Source organism: Ylistrum balloti, unplaced genomic scaffold (assembly GCF_031769215.1).
Source record: "Ylistrum balloti isolate Yb309-2 unplaced genomic scaffold, AGI_CSIRO_Ybal_v1 Utg372950, whole genome shotgun sequence".
In the NCBI taxonomy this organism is placed as follows: domain Eukaryota; kingdom Metazoa; phylum Mollusca; class Bivalvia; order Pectinida; family Pectinidae; genus Ylistrum; species Ylistrum balloti.
In genome coordinates, this window is record NW_026783185.1 from 28,456 (window position 1) to 42,091 (window position 13,636).

The following is a 13,636-nucleotide window of genomic DNA, read 5'->3' on the forward strand; positions in this document are numbered from 1 at the left end:
TGATGTAGTATGTTGTGTATCAAAATCAGGACACTCTGACCTATAATTTAACCTTTTAAAAATATTGTCTAGGCCCATTAAACTACAACCCAATTACCACTGAGCCAGAAGAAGAAATATGAAAAGATCAAAATATACCTCTTATTGCACCACTATAGAAATGTTAAAGAACCACTAGACGTGCACAAGAACTGCTAGAAACTTCAAGTTTTGAAAGAACTATAAAATTAAATTAAAGTAGCCCTTTTAGAAATAATTTCTAGTGGGGCAAGCCTTCTTCTAATTTTGTAATTCTTAATTTTTGGGGTATTTAGTGCTGTATGTAAGTTTATTTCCCCAAGAAATAAAAGTTTCTAACATAAGTACATTATACAAAGACAATATATTCCATGCATTTTTAATAAAATATTGCAATATAAATCTATGACCTGAAGAAATTGTGTGTCATCATATCTTTCAAATAAACACACAACAGGATGACATTACAAGAAAAACTGAGGACTTTGATGCAGCCATCCTTGAGTACGTGTTAAATTCAGGTGTTTTTGTGGAAGAGTCACAGATTTTCACCCTAACACTTATTACTGACGTTATATTAGTGCATTGCACGGAACAGATCAAACGAGAGATATTGTAGCACTTTGTGGTGAGATATGAGGACTTAATATTTATAGATTTTGTACTTTCATGTTCAAACTCTTGATTACATGCAATATTCATTCATATTCTGCTACAGAAAACATGCATTGTTACATATCTATCATATAAGTAAGGTCACAATGGTGCAATGGCCAGTGTATGGTGTCTGATCATCACTTAACATATTTGAGACACATGACAAGATGTCCAGTTGGTCGCCCTAATCACAGGTATTTAAATCGTCCCATTATACATTATGTGAGGTCCATATCAATAAAATTCTTATCAGGTGACAGAGAGTATTCAGGTGTAATGACGGTGTAAGTGATAGAGTTTGGACTCCTTAGACATGTATTATAGTGGGTTGTCTACTTTTCTAACTGATATCTTGAATTTAAGATACTGACCTTGTAACTGGGCTTATTCTGATATATCCCTTTAACTCTGTATCAATATACACAAGTATATAAGGTTGACCGATACCCAGATTACAGCCAGTCTATAAGTACATTAACACTTATATTTTGTTATTTATACCCACAAAAGTATAGCATATATTATACATTGAACAAGTCTTAATAGAAATCAAACAGAGTGAAACTGTCATGGTTAAGTACAAAATACAGCTATAGTAAAGTCCAGACAGTCTCCAGCATTTTTTACCAGTTGGACATACATGTAATACTGATCGACAAAGATTTTCAGATGTGAATTTAATGTTCTTTATTGTTTTGTTGACTGTCATGTTTGTAGATTTTATTTTCTCAGCACTATTTACTAATATTGTTGTCTACAGATTGTTGTCTACAGTTAAAGGCTGTATCATTGTAAATTAAATCTTTCTGAGTAAAAACTTTAAATGAGGTTTTTTTATATATATATATTCAGTAATTGTTGACTATCCAAGGTCATTTCTACTTGTATAATTTCAATCTCTTGACTAGAAAATCAAATATCTTATGGAGTCAGACTGTCTGAACTGGCTCAGCAAATTATCAATTGATCTATCAGCAGATGAACGTTAAGATTCATTAGCATTATATATGTTGGCTTTCAAAAAATCAATTGAAATGATCTTTCAGCTGCTGAATATATAAGCACTAAAACAGGGACAGTCTGGAATTTAAAAACTGAAGACTATCTTTTCTCACTCTCACAAATGTTCTGCTACATATACATACAGCTAGATTTTCTTCGATTCTCCTGACATCTACAGACAGATTGTTATTTCTGTATACATGTATTTGAATTAAGAAATACGTCACATTTTTCAAGTAATGTATGGGGAAATAATATATTAATTAAAACCTGTAAAATAACCTGGTCTGAAAGCTTGAGAATTATTAGGATTCTAATTCAAAACACAAGGTCACTCATCAATTTGAAGTAAGTCCTGATGTTGATAAACACAATTAATACAACCGAATGTTGAGATGCTGTGTTTTGTAAATGTACATTAAAACCTTGAGGAATTTGAACAAATTCCAATGTTACATGCATAAAACCCTCAAAGAATGCTCTCCAAAGTCTGGTGTAAATTTAGCCTCACTTTCATGTACCTTTGTCTGAGATCTATATGATTTATATTGTTAAAAGTGAGCTGCTTGTTTCATTTATAGGCTCACTAATTACTACATCACATTATTCTGATGTAATGATTTTATGAATCTGCTAGAGGAAGATGCAGATTTCCTTGGACATCCCCACACTTCCCTGTTGTGATTGGTTTCCTTTGAATTCATGGATATGTGAAGTTTCATTACATTACCATCCTTCACTCAATCAGTTGTGTGTTTATAGATGTAGAGAGTTGTTTTCCGTACATGATGTAAAAAGTTGATGGAGTTCACTTTAGGCTTTTGTATCTTTGTAATAATTTCCCCCATATATCTTACATATATACCATACTTTTAATATTTCTAGCTTGGGCACCAAATCTACTAATATCCAGGTACATGTATTCCTTTTTACCTGACTGTATGAAACGATATACATTATGGCTAAGATATGACTGATAATATTACATTTTTAGGTCACCTGAGACAAAGTCTCCTAGACTTATTGCGATCGCCTTTTGTCCGACAACTCAGTTGTAAACAATTGACATTTTCACCTTCTTCTTAATACCCAAAAGGCCAGGAATGCTGATATTGGGTCTGTAGCAGGCTGGGAGAAAGAGCTACCAAGTTTGTTCAAATGAATGGCTGGGACCCACTTTCAAGGTCACAGGTCAAATGTATTGAAATCTTTTGAACAACTTCTCAATAACTAAAAGGTCCCGGATGCTAATATTGGGCCTGTAGCATGCTGGCATGAAGGTTTTATCATGTTTGTTCAAATGAATGACATTGACCTTTATTCAAGATCACATGGGTCAAATATGCTAAACTACAACAGAGAGTGTTAAAAGTTCTGTTTGAAAATTAAGCCTTTAAACTAAGAAACAATAAAAACTTTATGAGTATGCTTATATCAGTTCTGTTCTGCCTGCCTAAATGCTGGGACTTATGGACAGGTTCTAAAACTGTCCAAGGACCTGAAGACCTCAGGTGACTGTTAAGACCCATGGGCCTCTTGTATTTTAGTCTTGTCAACTTTTATTTTCATTCCATGATATTACATGACATTACAATAACTCTGATATACATTCAAGGCTGTGCTGTCATCTGATGTTCCTTCAGGATTATCTTTGAAACGAAATAGAACTGATTACTTATTTCTTCCATATGGGAATGACTTTATATAAAAGATATGGAGATAATATGAAATGAAGAACTTTCAGCAACTTCTGTTAATTATTTCCGGAATGAAATATTTCAGTCAGTTTGATTTGAATAAAGTGACGTAAAATCAGATACACATCGGAATTCCTATTACATATAGTGTTGTTCATTGCTGTCTGCCTTTTTGGTGTATCAACACTAGTGCTGGTAACATGAGTGAAGTTGAAATAACTTGTTTTGCAATCATTTAAAAATCAATAAAATTGATATTTAAACATATATTACATTAACACTTTTCTATCAAATTTAATGAATTTGATATTACATTTTTATCTATTTTCCATTTTACTTGTCTGTTATCACATTTTAATCAGAAACTAATACCAGACAAATGTACTTGATTAACATTCCTGTCAACTTTCCACGTTTGAAATGAGAGAGAAGGTGCACATGTGTGGTGAAAATTAATGTTGTCTGCAAAATCTGTTTGTATAATAAATGCCCTGCGTTACAAAATAGTGGCGTCATCATGGAGATCTCCTACCAAAAGAACAGCAGGATTCACACAGATATTTGGTCAGTCAATCCGATCTGTGACCTGCCTAATCCTCCATCCATCATACTTGAGCTGTATTCCAGGGCTTAATTTTTCAAGTAATTTGGGAAAGACCATTTTTATCTTATTTTGAGAAGAAAATTGATTAACTGGAAAGGAAATTTTAAGAAGTAAATTATGTTTTGGGAATATGACCATTCTATAAAATAAGCCCGATTTGGAATGGGGTCCCAAATTACTTGGCCCCACTCATAGCCACCTCCAAAAAAGCCATGTATTCTCACATGTATTGACCCTAAATGACTAATTGCTGATGAGCTGTAAAACACTTGAAAATAAATTGTTGTATGTCAACGTGCATGTACATCCATCCACTTGACTGCCATATATTATGTCAGACTTTTCTTCTCAATTTAAAGTAAATTTAACCTTCTGTTTTATGTCCTTGGGAGTATAATCAAACTTCTGTACAGTATATTGAATGTAGAAGGAAAGGTAGATTCTGATGTTATTACGCTTGGCATACTAGTCAGTCAGGCAGAGTGATAGAGAGGGTCTATAACCTAGCCAGTTTTTGTTCAGAGGTCAGTTGTCAGTCTTCAAACAATACTTTGATATCAGCTCATTTTCCAGTATACATGATATTTAATCAACCTCCCTGTGGATTTGCTGAATCTGTGTTTTTGTTGGTGATTGTCAGGCGACTCAGGGTTCAGATTATTTCCTTACTATGTGTATTATGTGAATAGTTCAAATTGGATTTCCTGGAGTTGTCAGGGGTTCTTTATGAATCCTTGAATATCAGTTGGAACTACAAAGGAAACTATTCTTACTTATATTTCTGTTACTGCATAATGTTACATATGTATGTTTGTTGAGGTAACTTCTTGCTTTCAGTAATGCATACTGTATAATGATATTATTTTCATACACATAAACATTAATGATAATTGTTGACAGGGCCTTTTTATTTAATTATGGGAAGATAATTGATTTGTTGGGAAGAGAATTATATATTGTTGGAATATGGCCATATAAATCATTCAAATTGAAAATGGGGCCCATATTAGTCTCCACAGTGTCCCATAGAGAAAATGATGTGTGAAAAATAATTATGTACTAACCTGAAGAGGATCAAGTATACCACTTACTGTGTACATGTACAGTCAAACCTGGCTAAGCAATCACCTCAAATAAGCAGTCGAGCATCTGTCGTAAGTGGTCACTTTCAGGTACTCCCAATGAAAAGACTTTATAAATGCACTGGTTTTAGCGGTTACCTGTGTAACACGGCCGACGGCCACTAATACTGGTCCCAGACATATCTTTTGACCTGAATTTAGTGTCCATGAGACATTGATTTGGTGGGGTCAGAATTAAGGGGTGTACTTTCAGGTGACGTTCAGTCCGTAAGTGCGTTTCAGATGAAGTGTGGTCCTGGTGTTGTGATTTTGTTTGAATAAATAATGATTCCAATCTTGTGGGTTGTCTGTGTTCTGTTTACTTATCTACATGGGGTAAGAGAGGAATTATAGACATAGCCTACATACATTATACCTTGCCATATTGTTGTATTTTACAGTATCATCAAAGGTAGTAGAACATTTTGGTATTTGTCTTTAACTTTAACCTTGATTAGCCAGCCACCTGTCTAAGCAGCCAAAATCATGGTTTCCCACTTAAAACAGGTTAGACTGTAGATCCTGTACCTGTGTTGGTGTTACTTACTACTAAATTACAGGTGATTTAATACCTGTATCCTACAGCAAACATCCATCTTTTCATCTTTACCTGAGTCACTCTCAATTACTGCTCGCTAGTCATACCTACAAGATATTCATTATGTGTCAGACTCGTGTAATTGAGACCCTTAACATATATACACATATAAAGACCTAAAAACTAAGTCGATATTAATAATCAAAGCCAAGTCAATCCATATAGCAGCCAATAAAAAGGGTCTGTGCAACATATATAATGTTACAATATATAGACTTAATTGAATATATACTACAGGGTAGCAGATGTGTGACATATTTATTAGCCTGCATAATGTTTGGATGTTAACTGTCATTAAAATTGAGTTCATTTTCATTTGACTTTGTATACAATTCAATTTCCATGAAGATCAGACAACTGCATTCTCATTGGAATTAGCACAACTTTGGTTCATGATATTTAATTTCATATTTAACATATTATTGGGAAGCATCTCAAAGTTTATTAATGATCATCAACAGATGAAATAATTGTTATTGAGTTTTTACAGCACAGATATATATTATTGCTAACATGTACATATACTGATGTGCCAACCAAAAAATACATTGTACTGTTGGAAAAACTGTCAAATCATAAAGCACTTTTTCACTAACCTTAGATTTATACATATTCGATCACAAAACATTTTTTATTTGCTGTTTCTCTTGAATTTCTCTTCACTGTCATCATCTTTCAATTGTCCAGGTATAAAAAAAAACCAGGATCAATTGATTGGCTGATCACAAATTTAGAATGAACTTTAAGAAATATGTAAAACAGCCACACAAGTCAGGATGTCAAAGTGGCAGTGTCTGCCTCAGATCTCAGAAATGCATTAAAAGATCTGGGATAGATATTTTTTAATCCTTATCACTGGAGAAAGCTTGTCAAGTTTACATGCTGTGTATCTCTTATATTTAGTAAATCAAGTCTTTGAAATGTTTGATTTATTACTTGAGCAATACTTATGACCACTTTAAGTAAAGGACATCACCATAAAACTTTTGGAAAACTTTTAACGATATTTAGGACTTTAGGACCTTATAGTCATTTGAATGTTAGTTTCTGTAAAAATTTATGATTTTTTTTTTATAATTGAATTTTCCTAGTATGTTTTTGAAAGATTTGAAATGCTTTATCTTAGATAGATATTGAATTTCTTTTCTGTACTGTTCCAGAAACATGTCTGCCAGATGACAAACAATGCCACAACATTAATGGTAAAGATGAAAGTTTGACAGATGAGTTCGCTGCCATCCAACAAATCCACCACCTCATAGATGATGACCAGAATGGAAATGTTGACCCATCAGAGAGTGATGAGGTATGAAGCTTATTTATAAAATCAGTCTGATTCATTATCACACACAGGAAACAAGGTTATAAATTTACCTTTCTCTGTGTTCGAAAAAAGTATGGCCTTAAAGTTAACAGGAACAGCTTTAAATTCAAGTTTGTTGATATAATTGAACTGAACTGCATTCAAGTCTGATAAAATAAACTTGAAGACATCAGCATTTTTATGTAGTGACCATGGTGCATATATAGAAATCATTTTAACGTCATATCATCATTTCATCATACCTGTTCGTTGCTTTTTGAGCCAATATTTGTGCGGTTCAAGACTATTCATCATCATAAAATATTAAAAGAAAACACACACACCTGGAGGAAATATTGTTTGAAAAGTTAATGAATAACAAATCCAATTTTGGGAAGCCATTTTGCTGATTAATGATATAGTATAACAATTGTTATAAATCATCATGACAGAAGTTTCTCATCAATTTTAATGTTGCTTTCAAATTGTTACAATGCTTTTGAAATTGTTCGTTTATCACAGTTTAAATTGTTGGGGCAGGCTCTGGAAAAACAGACTTTCAGTGTGAATCAGAAGCATATCACAGAGTTCTTGACAGTGCCAAGAGAAGTTTTCACAAAAACTTGAACAGTCAGTCTGGTCTGGCTCTGAGAGTTTGAATATTGAGGTCTTATTTGCCTGAGGTAGAAGAGGTCAGCCATTGGGTGTACACATGTGGGGAGGGGGAGAAGTGAGATGGTTTGAGACCTTGTTACTTAATGGTGTTCCAATTAGTTGAAATAATTGTAGATTGGTTGTTCACCTCAGGTGGCCAAGCAGTCAATTATGTTTTACTGTAATTAAACATAAATGAGTACTAAAAACACTTCTTTCCATTGAATTTTATAGATTTGATGAAAAAAAGCAGCACCTATAGAAATTACTTGCCATATAGTAAAAGGTGACTTAAAGTTCAAAACCTAATCACAATCACACAAGTGTAGCTTTTTTGTTGCCATACAAACTTTGGGTATTACAAAAGATTTTCATACAATGATATCTGCAATACTGCATTATTTACGAAATGCATAAACACACAACATTCAGTATAACCTGTCATAAAACAAAACAGACATAGACCATAAATATAGACATTGGTTGTTAACAATTATTGTTGATAAAAATTCAAAATGCATTCCATCCATTTCTATATTTCTTTTTTTTTTTTTTTTGTGTTCAAAGATGGCAACTGAACAAAAGATACATAACTTTAGCAGTCATAAAAATGTTTCGCTGTATGGGAACACTTCTGTTTCTTCTGCAAAATCATGAATTTCTGTGAGTGATTAATTTTCATTGATTGATTGTGTGCTCTTGATACATGAATTCATTTGTCCACAAACTGTTAAGATAAGTATTTACTAGCAGGTTTATCAAGCCATATTTATCCACGAAATCAAGTGTCCACAAAAGAGAATTTTTGAAAAGCCACGAAAATTATGCCCCACAAAAATATATGTAATTTTCAGTAAAAATTGACACATTGATGAAAAGATTTCAAAATACAGAACTTTGTATCTAGCCAGGCTGAATATCCATGTTTGAGACAGGTATACATAGGAGATCGGATAGTTTTAGATGAAAGTGGAAGGGGCTAGTGAGAGATAGGATTTGGTGAGGGGAAGGGGGTAGGTTGAGACAAGGGTGGGGAAGGGAGAAGGGGATAGTGTGAGATAGGATTTGGTGAGGGGAAGGGGGTAGGTTGAGACAAGGGTGGGGAAGGGAGAAGGGGATAGTGCGAGATAGGATTTGGTGGGGAAAAGGGGGTAGGTTGAGACAAGAGTGGGGAGAGGAGAATGTTGTAGTTTGTGACAGGCATAGGGATTGGGTACCAAAGAAAGGGAATGGTATGGGACTTACAGAGGAAGGGGTTAGACAAGTCAGAAAAATTGGTAGACAATTGCAGTAATGCAGCAATTTTCTACTGGTCATCTATAATACAGGTTACACTTAGCCTTAGCTTAATAGGTGTGTCGGCCTACTGCTATAGTTAATACAATGTAGCTTTCCATCTTAACAATCAATAATTTTCATTGTGGCAGCATTTCCTGGCATATCTCACTTTTCTTGAAGGGGATTTGCATTAATTTGCAACATAAAAAGACAATGATAAACAATATATACAACAAAAGGTGGTTTGCATAAAGTTGCATGTTTCTTATAAAAATATTAGTATTGGAATGCATATGCAGCACTTTCCATCAAATGTTTTACACTAGCAGCAGGTTTTAAAGCTTCTTAAGAGTTGGAAACACATTTTGTAGTGTGACACTATTTAGGGAGAATTGTTCATGCAGTGTTCAGAGTCCCGATGTAGTGTGTGGATTTGAATGTAGAGGAGAAAGTAGAGGGATAGAGCATATTTTTCATACATTTTATAGCTGTAGGAGGGAAGTGAATATGTTTTCAGTAACCCATGTCCTCATCCTGAATTGATGTCAATAATCATATGAAGACTTTATTTTATTTTAAAATTTGGATAAAATTTTATGTAAAAGTTTCAGGATTCCAAGGTCAAAGCATTATAGAATGTAGAAATTTGTCAAACAATCCAACTAAATTGCATTGGCTGCATGACCAACATGTTTTACAAAGATTTTGTTTTTTTTTAAAGTATGATGTTCAAATATGCTGGAGGGATTATATTTAAACATTCAAGAATGAAGTCTTAAGTTTGATGTGTTTAACATGGACCTGTAGACAGGTACAACTGTAATTCATCAAATAGAGAATGTCAGTTGGTTCTTTAAAAGTGAAGTGGAATAGGTCTTAACTTCTTATACTACTTTATCAAGCAGGTATGTTGTTATGTACATACAATTTTAGACCCTACAAATATTTTTTATAACGTCTTAGTGCATGCAGCCTTTAGTACACTGGATGGTGTTAAACGTGCTGTTGACTAGTGGTTAGTAGAATGATTACTGCCAAGTATCTATCAGACTTTAAGCTTGAGTTCCTTAGCTAGCTCTACTTCAAAATGGCCTGTTGTCTTTCAATTCAACTGCAAAACCACCAAATTCAAAGAATCTAAAAAATTATGTTTTATGATATAGACTGGCTTGTGATATCAGTTGATGGAAGATATATGCCTGGTGCAGTTGTTCACTGCAGGCAACTGTTTTACTGTTTACTGCTTACCAAATTTATTATCTTATATTTGTACATTGATGCAAAAAAATCTTTAAAAGAATAAAAATTGATATTTTCATCAAAATAAATGCCATTGGTTACTGCTGGACAATACCAGACACTTCCAATGAGTGACACCAATGATGGTTAATCAAAGCAGTATATTGGAAAATAAATTAAACAGTGCATTAGTGTGATATAATTTCTTTTTCAAAGAAGACAACTTTACATTGGCAGCACCGTGTATTTAGACATTGATTATTGTTTTGGCAAAGCTTAGATGCATAATGATCTTGTTGAAATTCATGACCATCAAAGTGTTTTCACTGCTCATGTATGCACCCAAACCGGATTAAATAGGGTTTTATTGTATTTTTGTAGAATAATTAACTCATTTAGCCCTGCCCGTGCATTACGTAATCCTTATAAGGTCAATCTTACCCATATAGGAAACTAACATAGATATACATAAGTCTATTTGTGGCTGATTTTGATGTACTAGGCACCTGTGGGTCAATGGTGCATACCTGTTATAAATATCCAGTAATATTGGGCCAGGTCTGTGATATATGTGCCTGGTAAACATACTCTACACATAGGTCAAATGTAATACAGGTGCAGAAGGTTAGAGATTGAACTGAGAGGCTTATAATCCTTCTTCATGTCTGGTTTACAACTGTCAGGTCGCAAGCTCCATATTATATCGAATTAGACCTGAATTTACATTAAAACTAACAAACAGTTATAACTGATTAAATCTGAAAAATGGTTTCATTTGTATATTCTGTAGAAGACATCAAGTTTTGCATGTAAGGAAGTTATTATGCTAGTCAAATATTTATAGTATCTTATGCCAATGTATTGTATAGACAGTTTAGTACAATTAAATTTATAACATAACAACTCTTGTATATGCCTGCTTTCAACTTCAACAGTCACTTCATATACATATATATTCAATATTTTTCCTTTTCTGGCAGTCTGCTCCCGCTTCAGCGTCTTGATTGCAGCTGATGTATATATAAGATATATTTCACCAGGAAAATGAAAATATTTATTCTGTGCTTGTTTGTCCTTTTACAGGGAGATAATTTCACGTTGGTTTTGTTCACCAAACCTTTGTTTAGATTATGTTCACTAAAATGCACTTGTTGTTTTTGACTTTTTTGTTTAAGAAAAAAAAAATCCTGTGATGTTTAAGAAAGTTAATTTTTGTCCATGATGTTATGATGTATAACATATCCATGGCCTAGCTAATACTGTTAATATTAGTTAACCCAGTATTGTCAACCAGGATTCAGGTTAACGACAATCTCACCTTTTCAAGGATGAAATGATCCCAAAATGATATTCCCTTTCAGGAAAATATTTTCAAGATTGATTCAGATTGTATGATTAATTATATATCACTTTTAATTGAAGTTTGCCTACGAATTCATAAACAAGTATGCTGAGAACCTGCACTCATCACTGCTGGTAACTTGTCAACATATCAGCTTGAAGCCTATTTGTGCTGTTTGCCATCTCTGTCAGTTCCTGTATATGTTTTTGCCTCCATATAGAACATGAACTGTCTATGATATCTTTCTTGGTGTACATAACTAATTGCATTTTGCTTTCATTTTTGGTTGTCTGCAATATAACTATTACAATGTACTTTTTAGTCATTGTAATTGTTGTATACATTGTTTTCAGAAAGAAGGATCATATTGTGATAAAACATCCCTGGTTTGTTAAAGTTCCAAGGTAAAAGTCTAAATGTTGCATATTTAATTCAATTTTATGCTGAGTGCTTTGGGATTATTGGATGGTTTCTCAATATCTTTCCTAGAATTTCTCTAATTTACAATTTTAATCGTTTTGGCTATCATGTCTATTTATAGTCTATCAGAACGTCATTCATGGAGTTAGTGTGTTTGCTGGTCCCATGTGCAACATTCCTTTTGTCATATAACTGTTTCAGCTAAAAAAAGTGTACCTTTCAGCCTCTCACAATGGAATAAGGGAGAATGTGTTACTGACTACAATATATTCCTTTCTCAATACAAAATAGCTGTATATACAGAGTTATGGCCCTTTATTCATTGTGTCATATCAAATTATGGCCCTGATTTAATAGTGTGTCACTCATATTGTCTGGGGCATGTATTTTATGCTGTCATTTACAGTACCCAAAGTTTGTTTGTGAATACTTTTTAGTGTGGTGGATTGTCTTGCTCTCAAAGTTGATCAGTTATCCCACTGATATATAGAGAATTTAAGTCAGTTGGGAGGTGAGGAAGGACTGGATTGAGAAGCTATTAAAGACCAGTAGTATGTATCCTTCATTTGCTTCATGATATTCGTGTTTAAACCAACATGAATGAATCTAAATTATTTCAAAGTGATCTTAATTTTCCATTCTCAAATGGTCAAATTATATGTAACTTCTCACATGTATAATATTTAGATCTTAAATTTCTTAGCTCACCTCTTAATTTGAATGGTCAAAACAAAAGTCATACAAATGGAATTTTGCATGTAGCATGGATTTCAGCTTGTTTAATTTTATCCACCCATTCACATTTCATAAAAGAACCCCAAAGTATCTTAAAACCCCACAACAACAATTTTTTTATTTTTCTATTTGTTCATATGAAAGTTTCATACCTCTTCTTGGTCAGCCATGTAATTAAGCTTCATTTATCTTGATTACTTTCAAAGTAGGTCACAATAGACATCATTTCTTGCTTCATTTTCAATTTTATTGTTGATTGATTTGACTGTTTATACCTTCCTAATACTGAAAGTCAGACTTGATTCATTGATATATATTTTGTGTACTACAGCAGTATATTATCAAACTTAATTGGCTGTGACATTTGTTCAATTTTCTATTTGGATTTGACTTCCCATTTCATCTTGTTTGGTTGCATTTAAATAATTTTGCTAACCTTCTAGCTCTGAAATTCAAACAAACTCATGTTGATTGATGATTTGTGAACTACAGCAATATATGATATGTGTATCAATCTCACCTTAACACTGAACTCAATTGTTTAAAGTTTGAATTTAATGTTACAACGCTAATAATTGTACTATGTTTAACAGTTTATCAAACTACTCATAAATTTGTCTGGAGAATGCAGCAACAATTAGGCACTGAATTTAATTTTCCAGTTCATGGGCTTTGACTACTATACTGAAGTGAAGGAAAGTTTTCATACACACTCTATTGAAGTAAAGTAACATATTTATCACAAATCGTCTAGACGCTTCATACCATCAATAGTCAGTACCTGAGACACAAAAGTTGATTGATAGCTCAATCCCTCCCCCTCTCCTACAATATGTCACTGTACTTGCATCTTTGAAAGTTTGGAACATAGAAAAATGTCTGTATTTTAATGGCTATCAGTAGCAGCTTCTTGGTCTACCTCAGGAAAAAGACAGATATAAGTGATTTGACATTTAAAGAAATTGTCA

The 13,636-nt window shown here is 33.3% G+C and overlaps 1 protein-coding gene across 1 annotated transcript in view; it reads left to right on the forward strand.

The window, feature by feature from the left end:
* Positions 1-476: 476 nt before the first annotated feature.
* The window catches only part of LOC132564839 (stromal interaction molecule 1-like), a gene marked incomplete at its 3' end in the record, with an annotated part of 29,440 nt that continues 16,280 nt past the window's right edge, over positions 477-13,636 (forward strand). Inside the window, exons 1-2 of the mRNA XM_060229460.1 lie at positions 477-522; positions 6,858-7,003. Of these exons, the coding sequence (XP_060085443.1) occupies positions 477-522; positions 6,858-7,003 (192 nt within the window). The remainder of the gene's footprint in view (positions 523-6,857; positions 7,004-13,636) is intronic.